This window comes from Hypanus sabinus, chromosome 2 (genome assembly GCF_030144855.1).
Source record: "Hypanus sabinus isolate sHypSab1 chromosome 2, sHypSab1.hap1, whole genome shotgun sequence".
NCBI classification, from domain to species: domain Eukaryota; kingdom Metazoa; phylum Chordata; class Chondrichthyes; order Myliobatiformes; family Dasyatidae; genus Hypanus; species Hypanus sabinus.
This window is the reverse complement of record NC_082707.1, coordinates 110,276,255-110,301,613: the sequence shown is the minus strand read 5'-3', so window position 1 is coordinate 110,301,613 and position 25,359 is coordinate 110,276,255. Positions and strand designations below refer to the sequence as shown.

General features: G+C 42.9%; 1 protein-coding gene across 3 annotated transcripts in view; it reads left to right on the top strand.

The window, feature by feature from the left end:
• The window catches only part of ubr1 (ubiquitin protein ligase E3 component n-recognin 1), a 302,958-nt gene that overhangs the window by 91,184 nt on the left and 186,415 nt on the right, over nucleotides 1–25,359 (top strand). For all 3 annotated transcript variants that reach the window (XM_059951970.1, XM_059951981.1, XM_059951990.1), the window contains 7 exons: nucleotides 5,349–5,487; nucleotides 11,414–11,476; nucleotides 13,966–14,089; nucleotides 18,351–18,458; nucleotides 20,405–20,493; nucleotides 21,634–21,732; nucleotides 22,086–22,240. In XM_059951970.1, coding sequence (XP_059807953.1) covers nucleotides 5,349–5,487; nucleotides 11,414–11,476; nucleotides 13,966–14,089; nucleotides 18,351–18,458; nucleotides 20,405–20,493; nucleotides 21,634–21,732; nucleotides 22,086–22,240 — 777 coding nt within the window. The remainder of the gene's footprint in view (nucleotides 1–5,348; nucleotides 5,488–11,413; nucleotides 11,477–13,965; nucleotides 14,090–18,350; nucleotides 18,459–20,404; nucleotides 20,494–21,633; nucleotides 21,733–22,085; nucleotides 22,241–25,359) is intronic.

Sequence of the window (25,359 nt, the reverse complement as noted above, 5' to 3'; positions counted from 1 at the left end):
CCTCAATATCCCTACTTTTTATGTACCTATCCAAATTTTTCTTATACATTGAAATCAAGCTCTCATGGACCATTTGTGGCAGCTCAGTCCACACTCTCGTGACTCTTGAGTGAAGAAGTTTCCACTCATATTCCCCTTAATCTTTTCACCTTTTAGCCTTGATCCGTGATCTCTGGTTGTTGTCCCACAAAACCTCAATGGAAAAAGCCTTCTGATGTTTACCCTGTCTGTACCCCTCATAATTTTGTATAGCTCTATCAAAGCTCCTCTCAATCTTCTACATTCTAAAGAATACAGTCCTAACCTATTCAATTTTTGCTTATAACTCAGGTTCTCCAGACCTGGCAGCATCCATGTAAATTTTCTCTGCACTCTTTCAATATTGTTTTCATTTTTCCTGTAGGTAGGTGACCAAACTACACACAGTACTCCAAATTAGGCCTCACCAATGTCTTATACAACTTCATAATATCCCATCTTCTGTATGTAGTACATTGATTAATGAGAACCATTGTGCCAAAAGCTTTCTTTATGAACCATCTACCACTTCCAACAAATTATGTACCTGTATTCCCAGGTCCCTTTGTTCTACCACATTCCTCAGTGACCTACTGTTCACTGTGTAAGACCTATCCTGGTTGGTCCCCCTGAAGTGCAAAACCTCGCACTGGTCTGCATTAAATTCTGCCTGCCATTTCTCAGCCTATTTTTCTAGCCTTCCTGACTGTCCACTGCATCCCCAATCTTGGTGTCAACTGCAAATTTGCTGATCTAGTTAACCACAGTGTCAACCAGATAATTGTTACAGGTGACAAATAACAAAGAGCCCAGCACTGATCCGTCTGGTACACCACTAGTTAGAGGCCTCCAGGCAGAGAGGCAACCCTCTACGACCACTCTCTGGCTTCTCCCACAAAGCCACAGTCTAATCCAATTTACTACCTCATCCCAAATGCCAAGTGACTGAACTTCCTTGACCAGCCTCCCATGCGGGACCTCGTCAAATTGTTTACTAAAGTTCATGTAGACAACACCCACTGCCTTGTCTTCATACACTTTCCTGGTAACTTTCTTGAAAAACAAACCTAAGATTATTTAAATATGTCCTATCATACACAAAACCATGCTGACTATCCTTAATCAGTCCATGTCTATCCAAATACTTGTGTATCCTGTCCCTTAGAATAACCTTTCAATTACTTTCCCACTACTGCTGTCAGATTTACTGGCCTATAATTTCATGGTTTCTGTTTAGAGCCTTTTTCAAACAGCGGAATAACATTGGCTATCTTTAATTTCTACACTTCCCTCCTGTAGGGTCCGAGGGAAAATCTTGTCAGGCCCTGGGGATTTATCCATCCTGATTTGCCTGAGGGTAGCAAACATCTCCTCCTCTGTAATTGGTACAGGGTCCATGAAGTTGATGACGTTTTGCTTCAATTCTATAGACTCTGTATTTGTCTCCCGAGTAAGTACAAATGCAAAGTGTTCATTTAAGATCTCCCCCATTTGTTTTGACTTCACATATGGACTACCATTCTGGTCTTCCAGAGGACCAATTTTGTACCTAGCGATCCTATTGCTCGCAGCGTATCTGTAGAATCCCTTGGGATTCTCTGTTACCTTGTCTGCTAGAGCAACCTAATGCCTTCTTTTAGACTTCCTGTTTACTTTTTTAAGTGCTGTCTTGCATTTCTTGTAATACGTAAGCAGCTCATTTGTTCCTACTTGCCTAGACCTGCTATGCATCTTTTTTCTCTAAACTTCTCAACTTTGCTTGAAAACCAAGTTTCCTTACACCTATTATCTTTATCTTTTATTCTGACAAGCACATGCAAGTTTTGTATTCTTAAAATTTTGTTTTTGAAGGTCTCCCACTTACCAAGTACACCTTTGCCAGAAAATGGCCTGTCTCAATCCACACTTGACAGATAAAGACCCTAAGGCTATAAGACATGGGAGCAGAATTAGGCCATTCATCCTATTGAGTCTGCTCCGCCATTTTATCATTGCTGATCCCAGATCTCACTCAACCCCATACACCTGCCTTCTTGCTATGTCGTTTGATGCCCTGAGCAATCAGGAAACTATCAACTTCCACATTAAATATACTCACGAACTTGACCTCCACCACAGTCTGGCAGAGCATTCCACGGATTCTCTACTCTCTGGCTAGAAATATTCCTCCTTACCTCTGTTCTTAAAAAGTCACCCCTTAATTTTGAGGATGTACCCTCCAGTTCTGGGTACCCCACCATAGTAAATATCTTCTCCACATCCACCTTATCTAGTCCTTTCAACATTTGGTAGGTTTCAATGAGATCTCCTCCCCCTGCCCCACATTCTTCTAAATTCCAGTGAGTAAAGGCCCAAAGCTGCCAAACGCTCATATGTTAACCCCTTCATTTCCAGAATCATCCTTGTGAACCTCCTCTGGACACTCTCCAATGACAACATATCCACTCTGAAATATGGGGCCCAAAACTGTTGACAGTGCTGCAAGTGCGGTTTGTCTAGTGTCTTATAAAGCCTCAGCATTGTCTCCTTGTTCTATTCCCTTGAAATAAATGCTAACATTGTATTTGCCTTCTTTACCACGGTCTCAGCCTGTGAATTAACTTTCTGGGAGTCTTGCACGAGGATACATAAGTCGCTCTGCACCTTGGATGTTTGAAATTTCTCCACATTTATATAATAGTCTGAACTATTGATCCATCATCTAAATCAGTGACAACAATGTAATAAGTAGTGGTCCCAATACTGACCCCTGAGGATCACCACTAGTCACTTGCAACCAACCAGAAAAGGCTACATTTATTCCTTCTCACTACAACCTGCCTGTCAGCCATTCCTTTATCCATGCCGCTATATTTCCTGTAACAAGCAGCCTCATGTGGCATCTTATCAAGTGCCTTCTGAAAATCCAAGTAAATGACATCTACTGCCTCTCCTTTGGTTACCCTGCTTGTAACTTCCGCAAAGAACTGTAACAGATTTGTCAGTCAAGATTTCCTTTTATAGAATCCATGCTGATTTTGACTTGTTTTATCACTAGTCTCCAAGTACCTTGAAACCTCATCCTTAATAATAGATTCTATCACTTTCCCAACCACTGAGATTAGGTTAACTGGCCTATAATTTCCTTTCTTTTGCCTTCCTCCCTTCTTAAAGAGTGGAGTGATATTTGCAATCTTCCAGTCTTCTGGAGCATGTCAGAATCAAGTGATTCTTGAAAGATAATGACCAAAGAATCCATTATCTCTTCAGCAACCTGTTTCAGGACTCTGGAATGTAGTCTGTCTGGTCCAGCTAACTTGTCCACCATAGGACCTTTGAGTTTGCCCTGCATGTTTTCCTTTGTAATAGCAATGGCACTCACTCCTGCTCCCTGACACTCATAGACCTTTGGAACACTGCTAGTGTCTTCCACAGTGAAGACTGATTAAGTTAATCTTTTTCTCCCATTACTACCTCACTAGCGTCATTTTACAGGGGTCCAATATCAACTTTTGCCCCCCTCTTACTCCTTATAGAACTGAAAATACTGTTAGTATCCTGCTTTATATTATTGGATAGATTGCCCTCATATTTCATCTTTTCCAGTATAGCTTTTTTAGTTGCTTTTTGTTGAATTTTATAAGCTTCCCAATCATCCAACTTCCCTCTCACTTTTGCTACCTTATATGGCCTTTCCTTGGCTTTTATGCAGTCTTGTGCAGTACCCTTGTCAATTGCGGTTGCCTTGTCATTTGAGAACAATTATTTATATGGGACGTATCTATTTTGCACCTTGTTAACTACTCCTAGAAACTCCAGCCACCTCTGCTCTGCTGTTATCCCCGCCAGTACCCTCCTCCAGTCCACTTGGGCAAGCTTCTCTCTCATGCCTCTGTTACTCGCCTTATCCCATTGCAATACTGAAACATGTGAGTTGTGCTTCTCCTTCTCAAAGTGCAGTATGAATTCAATCATATGGTGACTGTCTCCAAAGGGTTCCTTTACATTAAGCTCCCTAAAAGAATCTGGGTTATTACACAACACCCAATCTAAGATGGCCTTGCTCCAAGTGGCTCTCAAAAGCCATCTGATCGGCATTCAACAAATTCCTTCACTTGTGATCCAACACCAATCTGATTTTCCCTATCTCCTTGCATAATGAAGTCCCCATTACAATTGTGACATTACCCTTATTACCTGTGTTTTCCAGCTCCCTTTGCAATCTCAATCCTACATCTTGGCTACTATTTGGAGGCCTATTTCCCATAAAGGATATTTTTAACCATGCAGTTTCTTAACTCCACCTATAAAGATTCAACATTCTCTGGCCCTATGTCACCTTTCTAAAGATGTAATTCCATCTCTTACTAATAGAACCACACCACCGCCTATGCCCTCCTGCCTGTCCTTTCAATACAAAGTATATTCTTTGATGTTAAGCTCTCAACAATGGCCTTCTTTCATCCAGGGCTCAGTGATGCCCACAACGTCATACCATCCAATCTGTAATTGCGCCATGAGTTCGTCCACCTTATTCCGAATGCTACGTGCATTTATATACAGCACCTTCAGTCCTGCGTTCTTCACCTTTTGGACTTTTGTCTCCATGGTACAGTTTAACTCTTTGCTCTGTTTGCATTTGTATCCAATCATTGGCTTGTTCTTCCTTGCGTTCATGTTACACCCATCATCTACTTGTAAAACTGCTGGCACATCCACAACTCTTATCATACTGATTCCCATTCTGTACCATAGAAGTTTAAACCACCTCCATTTTGGATACAATTAAAATGGGTCTTTCTCCAATTTAGAACTTCAACCCATGGACCAGACTTACCTTTTTCCATATTTTGAAATTGATGGCATTATGATCATTAGATGCAAAATGTTCCCAGCTACGATCTCTTTACAAATTTTCTAAATCTTTACTAGTGATTTAATAATCTTTACTTTACTAAATCCCTAGGCCTGGCTGTGTAATAGTATTGTGTTAACCCCTACACTACCATGCTGCCCCCATCTTCCATTCAATAAATAAGTTCATAAAAACTGTAGGGTTCAGTTGTTTTTCTTTCAAATGCAAGTATTAAGATCTCAGAACCACAGAAGTATTTATTGTTTATTAATTAAAAAATGCAGTAAGTGACATCTGATTCTCTGATTAGTGCTATCAGACGAGTCTGGGAATTTGAATGTGCTGTCAGTGGTGGAGGATTCCATAGTTTTGGGCAGAGAAGTCAGTTAGCATCTTGTATTGTGCTTGCCAATTTTGTCTGGTAATGATAATTGATGATAATCTGAATAAAATGTATTGATGCAAAGTTTTACCCTTATGCTTTTATCTCCCAAAGGGAGAAGTCGGACTCCTATTTCTGTTTGCTGTTTAATGATAAGCAGCCTTCATTTGACCACGTAATTTACTTGCTCCAGCGGGCATTAGACTGTTCACAAAAAGAAGCACAGAGTTACACAACCTTGATAGATAAAGAGGTAAGTGCTGTTCGTTGTTGTGGGCTCTTGTAAGCATGAATTTGTATAGAACTTTCTCTACATTAACATGAAAAAAATATTCATACCAAAAAAGCTTAAAGTTAAAGGTTGAGAAAGAGAGTGCACATTGAAGCTTAGAATGATAATTCTACTGCATAGGCTTTAAAACTGAAGACTTGGCCGTCATTGTGGGGTCAAAAATGTACTATTGACTAGAGTTAAAAAAATTGCAGAATTCACACAGTTTAGAGATTTAGTTGGGGTGTCAATACCAAAAAAATACAAGCGCAAGACTAGGTTATATTCTTTGCATTCTTGTGCAGAAAAGCAAAAAAGCTTGTATCTTGAATAGGAAAATTCTTTTAAAAACTGCTAGAAATATGTAAGATAGGAAATACCTGAAAAACTCGGGTCAGGCAGCATCTGAGGAAAGAGAAGTAGTTTATTGGGTCCAATAATATAACTGAGGAAGTCTGATGAGGAGTCTTTGGACTGAAATATTAGTTTCTCTTTTCAGAAATGCAATCTGATGTGCTTAGGTTTCCCAGCATTTTCTGTTTTTATCTCTGAATGAAGACTTCTGATCTGACCCTTGTGACACACTTTATATAGTCTCTATCCTTGCCTTCCTTGTCTGCATGTAATTTTTGTTATACTTTTCAAGTCTCCTTTACTCGAAATATTAAGTATCTACCATGATAGCAGATTTCTGCATGCTTGTGTAAAATAATGCACATAAGCCCAAACATTAGCCAGCAGCTTAAGAGCTGCAGTCCGCAAGCACGATTCAACCAACTGCAGATTGGGAAAACCCGGAAGTTCACTCTCCAGCACTCGTTATTTGAGCATTTACAGACTATTTTTTATTGCCATTTATCCCTGAACAATACAGTATAACAACTATTTACATAGCATTTACGTTGTATTAGGTATTATAAGTAATCTAGAAATGACTTAAAGGTACAGGTAGTCCCCGGGTTATGAACGAGTTCCATTCTGAGTCTGTCTTTAAGTCGTATTTGAAGTCGAAACAGGTACATCCGGTATTTAGCGTCAGTTAGTCAAACATTTTTCTGAGTATATACATATTTTACCTTTCTATGCATATAAAACCCTTAAGAAACATATTTCAATAATTAAACCGCTGCATTGCTTAGTAATAATTGTAGCCTTTATTGGGGCAGGGCCTTTCACATGCTCCATTAAGATTGTTCCAATTGCTGACCGACTGTAGGCTAATGCTTTTCCAATGACCGATGGAGTTTTACCTCTTTCTGATCACTTTATTACTTCTACCTTATTTTCAATCGCGATCGTGATTATTTTCGTGAACAGAAACACTGCAGATTCAGAGCTGCACCACCAGGTCCTAATGTCCACTGTGCTGAACATGTTAAATAAAGTCCGGGGTACTGCTGGGTCCTAAAGACCACCGCACTAGCCAAGTTACTTGAGCATCTGCGATTTTTGGTATCTGCGAGGGGTCTCGGAACCAATCCCCTGCGGATAAGGAGGGTCGACTATTACCTTGAGAGAGATCTGATCAATCAAGTATAATGTAGCGGTGTGCTACAAACAGCGCTAAAATTACGACACGGAGTCGGTAACTGCAGTCGAAGGAAAAACTTTATTCGAAAACTTCAGCCTCACTTTTAAGCCTCTGTCAACCGGCCCCCCATGGCGAAGAGGCTCCAAAGCTCTGTGCTCGCAAACCCCCGTAGGCTATCTAATTGTGAGTCGGTTCGCATACGCTAGGAAATGAGCCGCCACATAACCCCCCCCCAGAACCGGCGATACACCCCCCAATGTCCACAGCCTGGGCCAGAACCTGCTTGGGAGGTCGGCCTCTGCGCCGAGGCGCCGGAAACTCGGCCGGTTGCGCCAGGTCCACATGGGCCGGCTTGAGGCGGTCCACCGTGAAAACCTCCTCCTTCCCCCCAACGTCCAGCACGAACGTGGACCCGTTGTTCCGGAGCACCGTAAACGGCCCCTCGTATGGCCGCTGCAGCGGTGGCCGATGCCCGCCCCTTCGTACAAACACAAACTTACAGTTCCGTAGGTCTTTGGGTACGCAGGTCGGGTGCCGCCCATGCTGTGAAGTGGGTATGGGGGCCAGGTTACCGAGCTTCTCGCGAAGTCTGCCCAGGACTGCAGCGGGTTCTTCCTCTTGCCCCCTCGGGGCTGGTAGGAACTCCCCGGGGACGGCCAGGGGCGCGCCGTATACCAACTCGGCCGACGAGGCGTGCAGGTCGTCCTTGGGCGCTGTGCGGATGCCGAGAAGGACCCAGGGAAGCTCGTCCGCCCAGTTGGCTCCTCGCAGGCGGGCCATGAGGGCCGACTTCAGGTGACGGTGGAAACGCTCCACTAGCCCGTTCGACTGTGGGTGGTAGGCAGTGGTGTGGTGCAGCTGAGTCCCCAAAAGGCTGGCCATAGCTGACCACAGGCTGGAGGTGAACTGGGCGCCTCTGTCGGAGGTAATGTGGGCTGGTACACCAAAGCGGGATATCCAGGTGGCGATCAGGGCTCGGGCGCAAGATTCGGAGGTGGTGTCGGTGAGCGGGACCGCCTCTGGCCATCTTGTGAACCGGTCCACGATAGTCAGGAGGTAACGCGCTCCGCGCGACACTGGCAGGGGGCCCACGATATCCACATGAATGTGGTCGAAACGCCGGTGGGCGGGATGGAACTGCTGCGGTGGGGCTTTGGTGTGCCGCTGAACCTTGGCCGTCTGGCAGTGCATGCACGTCCTGGCCCATTCACTGACCTGTTTGCGGAGTCCGTGCCAAACGAACCTGCTGGAAACCATCCGGACAGTTGTCCGGATGGAGGGATGCGCCAAGTTATGAATGGAGTCGAAAACACGTCGCCGCCAGGCTGCGGGGACGACCGGACGGGGCTGGTTGGTGGCGACGTCACAGAGTAGGGTCCTCTCACCTGGGCCCACGGGGAAGTCCTGGAGCTGCAAACCAGAGACTGCAGTCCTGTAACTCGGAATCTCCTCATCTACCTGCTGTGCCTCTGCCAGTGCCTCAAAGTCTACCCCTTGGGAAAGGGCATGAACGGTAGGGCGAGAGAGCGCATCCGCCACGACATTGTCCTTACCCGAGACGTGCCGGACATCCGTTGTGTATTCAGAGATGTAGGACAGGTGGCGTTGCTGGCGGGATGACCAGGGGTCGGATGCTTTCGTAAACGCAAAGGTAAGCGGTTTGTGGTCCGTGAACGCGGTGAAGGGCCGACCTTCTAGGAAGTACCTGAAATGCCGGATTGCCAGGTAGAGCGCCAACAGTTCCCGGTCAAAAGCACTGTACTTGAGCTCGGGTGGCCGCAGGTGTTTGCTGAAAAACGCCAGGGGTTGCCAGCGACCTGCGATGAGCTGCTCCAGCACCCCACCGACTGCCGTGTTTGTTGCGTCCACTGTGAGGGCGGTAGGGGTGTCCATTCTGGGATGTACTAGCATTGCGGCGTCAGCCAAAGCTTCCTTCGTTTGAACGAAAGCGGCGGCGGACTCCTCGTCCCAGGTAATGTCCTTGCTCGGACCCGACATCAGGGCGAACAGGGGGCGCATGATCCGGGCAGCTGAAGGGAGGAAGCGGCGGTAGAAATTGACCATACCTACGAATTCCTGAAGGCCTTTGACCGTGGTGGGTCGGGGGAAGTGGCGGACCGCATCTACCTTAGCGGGCAGAGGGGTTGCCCCGTCTTTAGTAATCCTGTGGCCCAGGAAGTCAATGGTATCAAGTCCGAACTGGCATTTGGCAGGGTTGATTGTAAGACCGTACTCACTCAGTCGGGCGCAGAGTTGACGGAGGTGGGACAGATGCTCCTGACGACTGCCGCTGGCTATGAGGATGTCATCCAAATAGATGAACGCGAAGTCCAGGTCCCGTCCCACCGCGTCCATTAACCGCTGGAACGTCTGTGCGGCATTCTTCAGGCCGAACGGCATGCGGAGGAACTCGAAGAGGCCAAACGGGGTGATGAGAGCCGTCTTGGGGACGTCGTCAGGATGCATCGGGATTTGATGGTACCCTCGGACAAGGTCGACCTTGGAGAAGATCCGGGCGCCGTGCAGGTTTGCCGCAAAGTCCTGAATGTGCGGCACAGGGTAGCGGTCCGGTGTGGTAGCCTCGTTCAGCCTGCGGTAGTCGCCGCACGGTCTCCAGCCCCCCGTCGCTTTGGGCACCATGTGCAGGGGGGAAGCCCAGGGGCTGTCGGACCGCCGGATGATCCCCAATTCCTCCATTCTCTGGAACTCCTCCTTCGCCAGTCGGAGCTTGTCCGGGGGAAGCCGCCGAGCACGGGCATGGAGGGGTGGTCCCTGTGTCGGGATGTGGTGCTGTACGCCGTGCCTGGGCATGGCTGCTGTGAACTGCGGTGCCAGAACCGATGGGAACTCCGCCAGGACCCTGGTGAAGTCGTTGTCGGACAGCGTGATGGAGCCGAGGTGAGGGGCTGGCAACTGGGCCGCGCCCAGGGAGAACGTCTGAAAGGTCTCGGCGTGTACCAGTCTCTTCCTGGGCAGGTCAACCAGCAGGCTGTGAGCTCGCAAAAAATCCGCACCCAGAAGCGGTTGGGCTACGGCGGCCAGTGTGAAGTCCCACGTGAACTGGCTGGGGCCGAACTGTAGCTGCACCTGACGGGTGCCATAGGTCCTTACTGTGCTGCCATTCACGGCCCTCAGGGGGGGACCCGGTGCCCTGCTGCGAGTGTCGTAACTTGTCGGAGGTAAAACGCTGACCTCAGCCCCAGTATCGACCAAAAAGCGGCGTCCCGACCTGCTATCCCACACATACAGGAGGCTATCCCGATGGCCAGCCGCCGTAGCCATCAGCGGCGGCTGGCCCTGGCGTTTCCCGGGAACTTGCAGGGCGGGTGACAACGGCGGGCTTCTGCGCCCCACCGCTGGTGGTAGAAGCACCAGTGGTCATTGGGCCGGGGGTTAGTGGGCTCTGCGGCCGGGCCTGGACTGGTTTGCTGCCGGGAGCGTGGCTGGGTGATCTGTGCGATGGACGCCCCGCTCACCTTTTTGGCGTTCCACAGCAAGTCCGCCCGGGCTGCCACCTTCCGGGGGTCACTGAAATCCGCGTCGGACAGCAGCAGGCGTATGTCCTCGGGCAGCTGCTCCAGGAATGCCTGCTCAAACATGAGGCCTGTGTGTCCCTCGGCCAGAGACAACATCTCGTTCATTAAAGCCGATGGAGGTCTGTCGCCCAAGCCATCCAGGTGCAGTAAACGGGCAGCCCGCTCGCGCCGTGAGAGTCCGAAAGTCCTGAGGAGCAGGGCTTTGAATTCCGTGTACTTGCCGTCTGCCGGGGGCGACTGTACGAACTCCGCGACCTGGGCAGCTGTGTCCTGGTCGAGGGAGCCCACCACGTAGTAGTAGCGGGTGTCTTCTGAGGTGATCCGGCGAACGTGGAATTGGGCTTCGGCTTGCTGGAACCATAGGTCCGGGCGCTGTGTCCAGAAACCCGGCAGTTTCAACGAAACCGCATGAACAGAGGCGGCGTCGGTCATTTCTGGTCCAAAAATCGTTTGGACCGTCGGGGTCACCAATTGTAGCGGTGTGCTACAAACAGCGCTAAAATTACGACACGGAGTCGGTAACTGCAGTCGAAGGAAAAACTTTATTCGAAAACTTCAGCCTCACTTTTAAGCCTCTGTCAACCGGCCCCCCATGGCGAAGAGGCTCCAAAGCTCTGTGCTCGCAAACCCCCGTAGGCTATCTAATTGTGAGTCGGTTCGCATACGCTAGGAAATGAGCCGCCACAATAACTTAATTTGGAATGAGCTGTTTGTATCATTAGTAAACTAGCAAATAATTGTGTACTGCAAGTTTGTTTCTATAGAGTCATGTGTATTTATTATTTTTGTTTCATTGCAATATAGATCTTTTAAGTTTGGCAGTTTTGCTTTTCTTCTTTAGGGTCGTAGAGCTGTAAAGCATGGAACATTGCTTTCATGTCAAGAAACAAAGCTTGAAATTTTTGTAAGTAATACCATTTTTTTGCACTATGCATCCAACACACATTGTTGAAGATAACTGCTCAACAGCTGTAGAAACAACCCTATTTTGCAACATGGCAATGATTTAAAAGAAATCAGTGATGCATGCCATGAAACAAAATTATCATAATATTTCTTGACTGATCAGCTCCTTTGACAAATACCCAGTTGCCCTTTGGTTTTCTGTGAAGAGAAAAAGACATGAAGTGGTCACTAATGAATCCCTGGAAGAATTCTGCAAGATGCTATGACGTATGGAATGAATTATCACAAGGAATAAATGAGGCAGGGAGACACATTTAAGGAGAAGCTGGAGGGATGCATATGGGTGTAAAGTTAAACATAATTTGCTAAATGAAAAGAGGTGAGAAAATGAAAAAAGCACATGTAAACCAAATAGGCTGATTCATGATCTTATGGAGAAAATTGTTTAGGTATGTGAAGAGAAAGAAGATAGTTAAGAACAATGTTGGGCCCTTGAAGAATGAATTGGGTGAAATTGTAATGGGAAACAGAGAAATGGCAGAAGAATTTAATGAGTACTTTAGATCTGTTTTCACTAAGGAAGACACAAGCAATCTCCCAGATGTATGGATGGGCCAAGGACATAGGGTAACAGAGGAAATGAAACAGATTGACATTCGGAAGGAAACGGTGATGAGAAAACTGATGGGACTGAAGGCTGACAAATTCCTAGGTCCAGATGGTCTGCACCCTAGGGTACTAAAGGAGGTGGCCCTGGAAATAGCGGATGCATTGGTAATCATTTTCCAATGTTCCTTAGATTCAGGATCAGTTCCTGAGGATTGGAGAATGGCTAATGTTATCCCACTTTTTAAGAAAGGAGGGAGGGAGAAAACCGAGAACTATTGACCTGTCAGCCTGACATCAGTGGTGGGAAAGATGCTAGAGTCCATTATTAAGGATGAAATAGTGGCATATCTAGATAACAGTGATAGGATTGGGCCGAGCCAGCATGGATTTACCAAGGGTAAATCATGCTTGACTAATCTGTTGGAGTTTTTCGAGGATGTAACCAGGAAGTTAGACGGGGGAGATCCAGTGGATGTAGTGTACCTCGATTTTCAGAAGGCATTTGATAAGGTCCCACATAGAAGATTGGTGGGTAAAATCAAAGCTCAGGGCATCGGGGGAAAGGCATTGACATGGATAGAAAATTGGTTGGCAGATAGAAAGCAAAGGGTAGCGGTGAATGGGTGTTTCTCAGAATGGCAGGTGGTGAGTAGTGGGGTGCCACAGGGCTCAGTATTAGGACCTCAGCTGTTTACTATTTAAGTTAACAATTTGGATGAAGGCATATAAAATAACATCAGCAAATTTGCTGATGATACTAAGCTGGGTGGCAGTGTGACATGTGATGAGGATGTTAGGAGAATTCAGGGTGACTTGGATAGGCTGGGTGAGTGGGCAGATACTTGGCAGATGGCGTTTAATGTGAATAAGTGTGAGGTTATCCACTTTGGGAGTAAGAACAGGAAGGCAGATTATTATCTGAACGGTGTAGAGTTGGGTAAGGGAGAAATACAAAGAGATCTAGGAGTCCTTGTTCATCAGTCACTGAAGGTGAATGAGCAAGTGCAGCAGGCAGTGAAGAAGGCTAATGGAATGTTGGCCTTTATTACAAAGGGAATTGAGTACAAGAGCAAGGAAATCCTTTTGCATTTGTACAGAGCCCTGGTGAGACCACACCTGGAGTATTGTGTACAATTTTGGTCTCCAGGGTTAAGGAAAGACATCCTGGCTGTAGAGGAAGTGCAGCGTAGATTCACGAGGTTAATTCCTGGGATGTCTGGACTGTCTTACGCAGAGAGGTTAGAGAGACTGGGCTTGTACACGCTGGAATTAAGGAGATTGAGAGGGGATCTGATTGAAACATATAAGATTATTAAGGGATTGGACAAGATAGAGGCAGGAAATATGTTCCAGATGCTCAGAGAGTCCAATACCAGAGGGCATGGTTTGAGAATAAGGGGTAGGTCATTTAGGACAGAGTTAAGGAAAAACTTCTTCTCCCAGAGAGTTGTGGGGGTCTGGAATGCACTGCCTCGGAAGGTAGTGGAGGCCAATTCTCTGGATGCTTTCAAGAAGGAGCTAGATAGGTATCTTATGGATAGGGGAATCAAGGGAGATGGGGACAAGGCAGGAACCGGGTATTGATGGTAATTGATCAGCCATGATCTCAAAATGGCGGTGCAGGCTCGAGGGGTCGAATGGTCTACTTCTGCACCTATTGTCTATTGTCTATAAAATGTTGTCTGTACTCAGATCAAGCAGCAGTTGAAGGAAGAGGTAGGTTGATATTTCAGATTGGTGACATTTGATATATGAATGAAATGCTGATTAGTTACTGCCATTGTAACAATAGCACTGATACAACTAATAAATTCTTTAAAATGTTTTTGGGCAATCTGAAGAGAGTATTACAATGTTTATTGCTAATTTTTCTTCCAGAATATTTCAAACAGTGTCTTCCAGTCACCTCTTCATGTTGAGATTCTTCACTCAAGTGTTGTATCCCATCAGGCATTTGCTTTACGTCTTCTCTCCTGGCTCAACCACCTTATTGGTCATTCGGGCAAGTACAAAACTTCAGCTGAATCTTTTTTTTTAAAAGAAAGGTGTTGCAATAATTATGGGTAATTTTAATATTTACATAGATTACATCAAGTTGGCATATATGTCTTCAGTGTAACACACAATGCTGAAAAAACTCAGCAGGCCAAACAGCATCTATACAAAAAAGAACAGTTGACGAGTCCTGTTGAAGGGTTTTGGTCTGAAACGTCAACAGTATATTTTTCCAAAGATGCTGCCGGGCCTGCTGAGTTCCTCCAGCATTTTGTGTGTGTTGCTCGGATTTCCAGCTTCTGCAGGTTTTCTCTTGTTTGTATACTCAGCGTAGATTTTTTTAGAATATGCTGTTCAATCAACCAGACAACAGAATACTTTAAATCAGTTCATCTGCAATTAAACAGGGTTGGTTAATTAATTAATGATCTTACAGAAAAATGGGAATGCTTAAAAACCAATAAAGAATACCAAACAAAGGAGTTCCTAACCTGGGGTCCACGGACCCCTCAGTTAATGTTAGGGGTCCATGACATAAAAAAGATTGAGAACCCTTGGTCTTACAGAAAGTAGAGAGTGAAACTAGATTATCAGAATAACCTGGAACATAGAACATAGAAAATCTACAGCACGTTACAGTCCCACAATGCTAGAATTTTCCTACTGCATAATTCTTTATTTTTCTAAGCTCCATGTATCTATCTAAGAATCTCTTAAAAGACTTTATTTTATCCACCTCTACCACCTTCGCTGGCAGTGCATTCCACACAACCCACCACTCTCTGTGTGGAAAAACTTACCTCTGACATCCCCCCTGTACATACTTCCAAGCACCTTAAAACTATGCTCCCTTGTGTTAGCCATTTCAGCCCTGGAAAAAAGCCTTTGACTACTTATATGATCAATGCCTCTCATCATCTTAAACACCTCTATCAGATCATCTCTCATCCTTCATCACTCCAAGAAGAGAAGGCCAAGTTCAACCTATTCTCATAAGGCATGCTCTCCAATCCAGGCAACAGCCTTGTAAAACTCCTCTGCGCTCTCTATAGCATCCACATCCTTCCTGTAATGAAGTGATCAAAACTGAACACAGTACTCCAGTAACTAAGGTCTTATATAGCTGTAACATTACCTCACGGCTGCTGAAAGCTAACACACCAGACACCTTCTTAACAACACTGTCAACCTGCACAGCAGCTTTGAGTGTCCTATATACATGGACCCCAAGATCTTGCTGATCCTTCACACTCCCAAAGGTCTTACCATCAATATTATATTCTGTCTTCAAATTTGACCTACCGAAATGAGCCACTTCACGCTTATCTGTGTTGAACTTCATCTGCCACTTCTCAGCCCAGTTCTGCATTTTATCAATGTCACACTGTAACATTTGACAATCCTCCAGTCTATCCATCACACTCCCAACTTTTGTATTGTCAGCAAACTTACAACCCATCCTTCTACTTCCTCATCCAGGTCATTTATAAAAATCACTAAGAGGAGGGGTCTCAGAACAGATCCCTGCAGAACACCACTGGTCACCGACCTCCATGCAGAATACGAATCATCCACAACCAATCTTTGCCTTCTGTGGTCAAGCCAATTCTGAATCTACAAAGCAAGGTCTCCGTGGATCTCATCTGTCATTACTTTCTGAGGCCCACATGGGGAACCTTATCAAATGCCTTACTACATCCACTGCTGTACCTTCATCAATGTGTTTTGTTACATTTAGAAGAAAAAAAAAACTGCCTGCAAGAGTAGATAACAAATGGTAGCTCTGATAAATATTGGATGCTTTGAGAATAAGACTGAATAGATAATGGTGGGAAATAAGGAAATGGAGATTTTAAACAAATCCTATGTATCTGTCTTCATGGTGGAAGACTCTTCTTCCTGAATAAAATCAGGGCAAAAGGGAGGAATAAGAATAGCAATCACAAAAATAGACAAATTGTTATTAAGAAAGCTACTTAAGAAAGGGTCTACAGACTGTCAACCTCAGAAGTGGCTGCCACAATGATAGGTGCACTTGTGATTTTATAAAGTTCCTTAATTCTGGAAAGTTCAAACTGGAATGGAAAATTCCAAGTGTATCTCTTGAATAATGTTGAACCATTGTAAAGAAAGGTCAGTTTAGAACAAGTACAGAAAATATTGGAAATACTGAACAGGCAGTATTTGTAGAGGGAGAAACAGTTAACATATGATCGTCTTTAATCAGAACCGGGAAAAATTAGAAGCAATTTTTAAGTAGAGCAAAATGGGCTGAGAGGTGGGTTGGGAATGTGGGAAGAATAAAAGGGTAGGTCTATGATAGTGTGGGGAACTGGAGAGACAGTAAGTGATATCATAGACCAGCAGAGCATAGTAAAGATACATCTGGAAGTTGTGCAAGTATAAGTGCAATCTGAAATAGAAGTGTGGAAATAGATGAGATATGATCGAGTTTCCTGTCAACTGTGGTAGAAGGGAAACCAAAGTTCATGAAGGAACTCAGCAGGCCAGGCAGCATCTATGAAAAAAAGTACAGTTGGTATCAACATACCAACATGGCCGAGACCATGTGTTGCTTGGATTTCTAGCATCTGCAGATTCTGTTGTTTATGTTCATGAAGGAAGGTATTTTAGAGGTACCTACGGGAAAGTCTAATATTTGGAGTAGATAGGCAGAAGAACTGAATGACCACAGTGGAATCATTACAGGAGAAGGATGGGATTGTCAAATTAGATGTGGGAGAATGGTCTTGTTTGTAATGGATATTTAATTGAGCAGGTTGGGCTTTTGTTCATCAGGTTTGAGAGGAATCAGACACCTCTTATTGAAACCTAAGTCCTAAGTACTTAGTTGAAATGAAGAGGATGTTTTCTCCATTCAAGAGGGAATCTGGGACTAGGACAAAGCTTCAGAATAAGAGATCACCCATTTAGGAAAAGAGGATGAGGAGGATTTCCTCCTCTCAGAGGATCTGTGAGTCTTTGGAGATTTTTACCATAGATGTAGGGCTGAAGTCAAAGATCACTTACCATTTTATTCAATGGTGGAACATGCTCAAGGGTATTTTGATGTATCAGGATGAAGGGTCTCGGCCTGATACGTCGACTGTACTCTTTTCTATAGATGCTGCCTGGCTTGATGAGTTCCTCCAGCATTTTGTGTGTGTTGTGTCTGTTGTCCTCAAACACTTGCAAGATTCCATGACCTTTATAATGATGTGTGTGTGAGAGAGGAAACTTGTATTTCTATTAATACTCTCTTAGACCATCACTGGTGAATGGCCCAACACAATGCACTGCCAGACTGACATGAATATCTTTAGAAATGTCTGCCTATTTCTGTTAGTAAATAGCTTCAGTCTGAAACTTTGTGATAAGTTTAGGTACTCAAAGTTGCACCTAGTCCAATATCTTTTATCTGGCTGTATGAAACTTTATTGGAGTATATATTATCCACTAATCTATTTAATCTTTCTTTTCTAAATTAACTTGATCAAGTTAGAGAGACAAAGTCTGTATGTATTTTAAAGCAGCATCAATTCAAGTATCACCTCCTTCACAATACTTTCCTTTTTATTGTAGTTAATTGTTCATGCAGGTTAACTTCCTGGAGTTTACTGTCTTCACCTGCTTGGATATGTATATCTCCAGTCCTTATTAATTGGATGAGCTGTTGACTTAATGCAAATAGCACTTTTCTCCATCTCTCAAGGCTACATGGAAATGCAGAAATGCATAAATTTATTAAGCTTGACTGCCTTGTTAGGATAAATTTGCATCATTTAAAGATTTTTATAACGTGCTCATAAGTTGTGGGTGTCACCAACAGGGCCAGCTTTTATTGCCACTATAGGAAGTTCCACTCTTTCAACCCAGCAGCAATGAAGGAACTTTGGAGTCTTTGCATATCATGGTTGTGTGAGACCTAGGGGGTAACTTGCAGACAGTGGTATCAAAAAGCTAGGTGCTTTTGTCCCTCTGCATGCAGAAGCGGGTAATAGGTTGTAAAGTGTTACAGAAAAAGTCATCGTAAATTGTTGAGATGGACCTTTTAGATGGTATACACAACAGCAAGGATGAGGTAGTGTGAATTTTTACAAAGGTATGTCAATCAAGCAATATGCTTTATGGGATCAAACGATGAATGTTGTTGCAACAGCGTTCATCCTGGCAAATGCAATTATTCCATTGGTCCATAGTCTCTAAATAGAAAGCCTTTTGGGAGTCTGTTTGAGTAGATACAAAAAGTTTGTTCTTCTTTTGTATAGCTGGATTGCGTCAAATTTTCTGTGAAGTTGTACTTCACCATCCTCCAGGCTCGAATCAACCTTGCCTGGTCAGCAAATTGATGTTAGCTGACACCAAATTGTGGAAAGGTGAGTTAGTCAATATTTTGGTATTTTCTAATTGAGTCTTAAACATCAAATTCTAATTGATTAGGCACAAGAGATCCACAAATATGTTTATACCATACTGTTTCCTGTGTTCTTAAAAGAATTTTTCCTTCTCATTCAGAAGACTGGATTTGACATGATTTTATTTTGTGATGTAGAGCGGAGTAGGCCATTTCTGCCATTTGAGCCATGCCATCCCAGCAACCTCATAACCTCGATTAACCACAACCTAATCATGGGACAATTTACAATGACCGACTAACTTACCCAGTATATCATTGGACTGTGGGAAGAAACTGGAGCCCCCATTGAAAATCCACACATTCCATGGGGAGGATGTACAGAGACTCCTTACAGAATAGTGCTGGAATTGATCTCAGATCTCTGGAATATCCTGAGCTTTAATAGTGTGGCGCTAACTGCTTCACTACTATGGTGCCCTTTGGTTTTTCTGATGCTCAATAATCTGAAAATGAATATGCCATCTTAATGCAGGATTGTATCTGACAGTAAGTTCCATTCTTAACTTTTCTCCACTTAATTGAGCACTTCTGATTGAGTTCTTACTTAAGGATAGCACTTTAGAGGGTATTTTTGAGAATGTACCTGCAGTACTCCATGCAGATTTGCTCTCTGTATGAAACAAAAGATAAGTATGGAAGGCATGTCAGGCAAAGTACGTGTGACAAAGAAAAACAATTTACCAATTTATTGCCTTGCATGCTAAGTGTTTCCAGCTTTCCCTGTTTTTTCAGATGTACTGCATCTTCAGCTTTTTGATTTCTGTGTGTTTTTTTCACTTGATTGACAGCTGATTTGCTGAAGAGGACAGTTGAATCAGCATCTATTGAAACAGATTCATTTCATGGTTTCTTTCACCACCAAATCTTGATGGTACTTCGTGGAAACCTTCATAGTAGAATTGTTGGTTAACCCATTGACCGATCTGTTAAATGCTATGTTTTTTGTTGGTGCTGTAATAGTTCTCCCTTCTGTTTGCATGAACAGAAACCTAGAAAATTTACAACTCTAGCTATGCTATTTCCTTATTATGGGGCACTATCATAATGCAGTGGTTAGTAGTGCAATATTATTACTGCTGAGGATGGTCAGAGTTCAATTTTGATGTCATCTTGTGTTGTAACATGAACATAGCCACCAGAGAGACACTGAAGCTAATGGATACAGAAGTGCTTTATTCAAAAAAGTGAGACACTCTTGGAGGAAGAGGCTCGTTTGACCCAATTTTACATGACATTGATCTTTAGCATATAAAAAAGACAATTCTGTAGTTTTAGTGTACTGTACCTACAATGCTTTCTTTGAATTACATATAATTTTCACATCTCTTCCTTCATATCCATGCTCCAGACACCCAAAATGAATATTAATCAGCATTGACTGGTTTTCAATTAACTAGTGTTCACAGCTCCAGGAAACTATTGTACATTTAAAATTTAATCTACAATCTCCATTCAGGTCTAATGATTGGCTACTGAAGTTAGTTGCTGAGGTTAATATTTGCTATATATCTTAATTCCAGAATATGCACTAACACTCTGTTAGCTAGTTTGTATGTTCTTTCCCATGTGCACATGGATTTCCTCCCACAATCCAAACACATGCAAGTTAGTAGGTTAATTAGTCATTGTAAATTGTCCTGTGATAGGCCAGGGTTAAATAGGTGGGTTCTGGGCAGCACGGCTTAAAAGGCTGGAGGGACCTATAGTATTCTGAAATGCTCTGAATGGAAAACGTTTTGAGTGTTTAGATGCATTTGGCAATCAGAAAATGAGCTCTCTGCCCATGACTGCAGAAGTAAATTAATTTCATTGAGCTGTAATTTTTTAATTGTTGAGAACAAAAATGACATTTGCAAAAGCAGAAAAATAAAAATACGATGTGAATCTGCAATTTTCTGAATGCAGGAGCTCGCAAAATCTTCCATGAATTAATAGTGTGCATTTTGCTGATGGAAACGGAATACAAGCGACTCTTTGCTGTTGAATTTATCACAGTAAGTGTTATCGTTCAATGAATTAAAGGAAATTTACATCACAGGAGACCATTTGTCTTATTGTTTGTCAGACATCCCTGCTGTACTTCACAGTTGATGAGATTTGGATGTGGGTTCCTATCATGTTTGCCCTGTATTCAGAACAGAGAACAAGTAGAGAGGGTCAAATCATAATATTTTTGTTGTAATAGCAAAGCATAAGAACAACAAAATAACATTCTCTGGCTTAGTTAAATAGTTTGGCTAATTCCTTAGACAAAGATGCCAGATTTTTGGTAAACACAGTGGTATTTGATAATATAGATGTTAATGTGATATTGCTACTGGAGAGGAAGCCCAGAACCAAAGATAGCAAGTATAGCGTGATCATTAATAAATACAGTAAGTATTCCAAAGGAATTTCTTTACTAAGTTTGTGGTTGGAATGTAGAACCTGAAACTCCATGAAAGAGTTGAGATGACTACAACATATGCGTTTACCAAGAAGCCTAGTGCACGAGGAAGAACCGGTCGGGATAAGGACATAGAAAGGGTGTTTCCATTTGTAGGAAAGTTTAGGATCTAAGAGTACAGTCCACATAATTAAGGACTCATAATTACCAGTCCCTTCAAAACTGGTAAGAGGACACATTTCTTTAGGTAAAAGTGGGTGGGGGGTTGGGTTGAAATCTGTAGATTCACTGTCATGGAGGGCTGTGGAGCTAAGTCGTAGGTGTATTTAAAACCTAGGTAAGTTTTACAAAATATTAATATGCTCTTGAAGAAGGGGAATTTGTCCCTGATCCTTCATCCACCATTCCTTTTCCTTTATACTATAAACTTGATTGCAGCATGGACCAAAAATTGCTTTTGGTCCATGCTGTAATCGAGGTTACAGAGAGCTTGTTTCAAAGAATAAAGGTTAGCATTGGGAAATTTATACTCTCGGGGCTAAATAGCATATTCCTTGTTTCTGTAGGTAAGATAAAGTAACTGGGGAGTGAAACCTTGTATGGAGGGTCAACATCAGTATGAATATTTTGAGCCAAGTGACCTGTTCCTGTGCAATACATTCTACAAATTTTTCACCTTGGTGGCTGGGCCAGCAAGTTTTTCTCAATGTGCTTTGTGATTTAAAGATTATCTGTTTGTTCCCAACAGCATTACAAGCAATTGCAGCTTAATTTTGTGGAGGATGATCATGATCGAAACATAACTGTGACTGCGCAGTCTGTGCAAATATTTACTGTTCCAACACTGGTAAGTAGGACAAGTACTGTGTGCACGTTCTGTGAACCTAAGGTGCTGCAGGTTAGAACTTGATTTCTCCAAAGATCATTGGGGGTTAATGATTGACATTAGATAAATTACATTGGTAATGAAGAGCAGTTTGAAACCTGAACTGTTAATTGTTAATCAATGATCTGGCACCAGCTTTGAGAGAATCTTTGTTTCTCAGAGATGCTACGATCTTTGTTCTTTTTTCTCACCAGTTTATCTGTTTCTCAGCCTCATTGGAAAAATTGTAGCAAAAAGTGAAATGGTTCTAATTTAATTTCTCTATAATCATCAATTTTGATTGAATATTACAGTGAACTTTTACTTTTTGTTAGGCTCGTTACTTGATTGAAGAACATGGTGCACTAAGAATCATCATCGAGACCATAATTGAGCTGTTTTCTGAGCACATGGATAATGGCAAGCTTCATTTTCAGAGTAACTACCAGGAAAAATCACTCAGGAAACAAATGGTCTTTTATGATCTTAAGTAAGTGCATCTTCAAACCCAACTATTTGGAGTTCTGGTGCAATGGCACAGTTGCTCAACCGCTCTTCTCAGTTTGATTGGATTGTTTAACTTCCCGAGTTTTTATTTCAAAGGACTTGAATTGCATAATGTGGAGTGATAAAGTCAACAAAGCATGAAGCAAATAAATTAATCTTGTGTGCAGGCTGCTTTTGTATAAGCAAAGGAAAATAAGTATGAATCCATGAACTCTTCTTGAATCAGCCCACTTTTTTTTCCTTTAACATCAAATAGGTGATCTGGTACAAATTGACAGATACACTTGTGATGTAACAACTACAGCTATAACAACTATACTTAAAAAAAACTTAATTGCTGATAAAAAACCTTGTGATTCTTGTACTTAAGGAAAGGTACTGCAGAAATATAGATTTGCATGTAGGTCATTTTTATGACTCCCTTGATTTGTCTGTGGTACTTCACTGAGTGGCCATTTGCAAACCTTTCCATCACTTCCATCATTTCGGAATTGTTAGTTGCTTTACTCTTCCCTTCCACCTCAAACTTGTATCCAATGAAGGGTCTCAACCCAAAACATCAACTGTCTATTTCCCTCAACAATTGTTGACTGACCTGCTGAGCTCCCCCAGCAGTTGATTATCTGTTCCTTTATTGCTCCAGTGAGAGTAGTCTGTGATGTGTCCCTGCTGAACCTCCATTACCTCAAAATGTTAAGGGACTTCAAAAAATTAATTATAAAAATTGTCTTTTAAAGTTATGAAGTGGTTTAGTATGAAATGCTTTTTGAGGAAGAATGACATTTTAGAAATAATTAATTCAGGAGTAATTTTTTTCATGTTGATTTAGGCCTTTGTAGTTTATTGGTCTTTGCCTCACAATATAATACATTCGCTCTGATTTGCCAGTGAAATCTTACTTTGTTCATTGTTCTTCAAAAGTGACCGACTTTGTTTGAAATACTTTTCCATTTTGGTCACTTTGTGTCAGAGATAATTAAATGCAACATAGGATTTATTTTTTTTTAATTTAGAGATGCAACACATACTCTTTTGGCCAAAGGAGTCTGTGCCTTCCAATTGTAGCCATGTGGCTAATGTGGAAGGAAAGCTGAGCATCCAGAGGAAACCTAGGCAGTCATGGGGAGAACGTACAAGCTCCTTACAGACAGTGATTGAATTGAATCTGGATTGTTGGCTCTATAATAGCATTACGCTAACTGCTATGCTATTGTGATGCCCCAAATTGCAAACTCGAGGGGGTTGTGGGGGAACAGGGATAATCTGAACTAGCTCACAGTTTGGAGCCACTCTACAGAAAACAACATTTTTAAGCTGACCAGTCTGTTATTATTGACCAATGTGTACTTATTCCATTCACACAGGAGTCTAGTAGCAGAATGAATCTCTTGTTTGTGGTGAATTGCAGTTTACACTGATAATGTGATTGAGAATATTGATGTCACTGACAAGGGTTGTTTTTATTGCCCTTTCCTAATTGTCTTTGATGATGGGCCTCGTTGTGGTCACAATACTTTAATGGAGAGGGGATGTTAGAGAGGCACTTCCAGGATTTAGGTCCTGGGCGATGAAGGACCAAGTCACTATGGTATGCAACTTCAGAGGTGTTCCCATGCACTTCCTGTCTTGGTTACTGAGAATAAAGGTCATATGTTTGGAAATAAATATTTAAACTTGTAGATGGCATATCAATGGAGTTGGTTACTTTGTTCTGGATAACTCCTTGATTCCACACTAAGTTGACTGGCGTCTTGGTGCTCTCACCTCAGCTGCTGACCAGAATTGTGATTGAAGTCAAGTCAGTTGGTCCTGGCTGAACCCAAACTAGGTATTGATGATCACATTGGCATGTGAATGTCATTGGTGAACTCAGATAACCAAGACCTCCACAGTCCTGCACTTAGCTGTGGGCATTTTCCATCTATCCCATTGGGTTTCAAAAGGAGTTTTCAAGGTGTAAAGACAATTCACCTACAGTGCCCAGTTCATTGACACCCAATGCTTATTCATAATTTCCAAAGTGTCTCAGGACTGTAATAGAATACTCCACAGTTGCCTGGATGAGTGCAATTCCAACAGCACTCTAAACCTAACACCACTTGATTGGTATCTGTCATCAACTCTAAACATTTCTTCTATCCACCATCACACAAGCACTGTACTGTGTACCATTTACAAAATGTGCAGAAGTTATTTGCCTAGCTTCTCTGAAGGCACTTTCCAAATTGTAACCTGTGACTACTATCACCAAAACAATTAAGGGCAGCGGGCATAGGGAATCACAACTACTTGACAATACTTCAAAATGTACAGTTGCACAAAAACATGTTTGCGAGCCCTTTGCAATTGCTTGGTTTTCTGCATTAATAACTCATAAAATGTGGCCTGATCTTCATCTAACTCACAGACAAGCACAATCTGCTTAAACTAATAACACACAAACAATTTTACTACTTCTTGTCAATACTGAGTTCACAATTTAAGCAATCACAGTCCAGGTTCAAAAAAAAATATATGAACCTCTGGGGTAATGCCTTCTATAAAAGCTATATGGAGTCAGGAGATCCAGTCAATGAGATGAGATTGGAGGTGTGGGTTGTAGAGGTCCCCACAAAGTCATGTTACTGACAGGGACTGTTTTTCTCAAGAAAGATCTGTTTATGTGCACTCTGCCACGATCAGAACAACTATCAGGTGACCTTAGAAGAATTATAGAGATACATGAAGCTGGAAAAGGCAGCAGGTGAATTTATAAAAGACCTGAGTGTTTATCAGTCCACACCAAGAGAAATTGTCTACTAATAGAGGAAATTCAGTACTGTTGCTACTCTCACTTAGGAGTTAACATCCTGCAAAGATCACACCAAGAGCTCAATGTGCAATGCTGAAGGAGGTGAAAGAGAACCTAAAGGTAACAGCAAAAGACCTGCAGAGATCTCTAGAACTTGCGGAAGTCTCTGTTCATGAGTTCACTGTAAGAAAAATACTGAACAATGGTGTTCATGGATGAACTCCACAGAGGAAAGCTCTGCTGTCCAAAAATATACAATGCTGCCTGTCTCAAGTTTGCATAAGACCACCTGGATGTTTCACATTACTTCT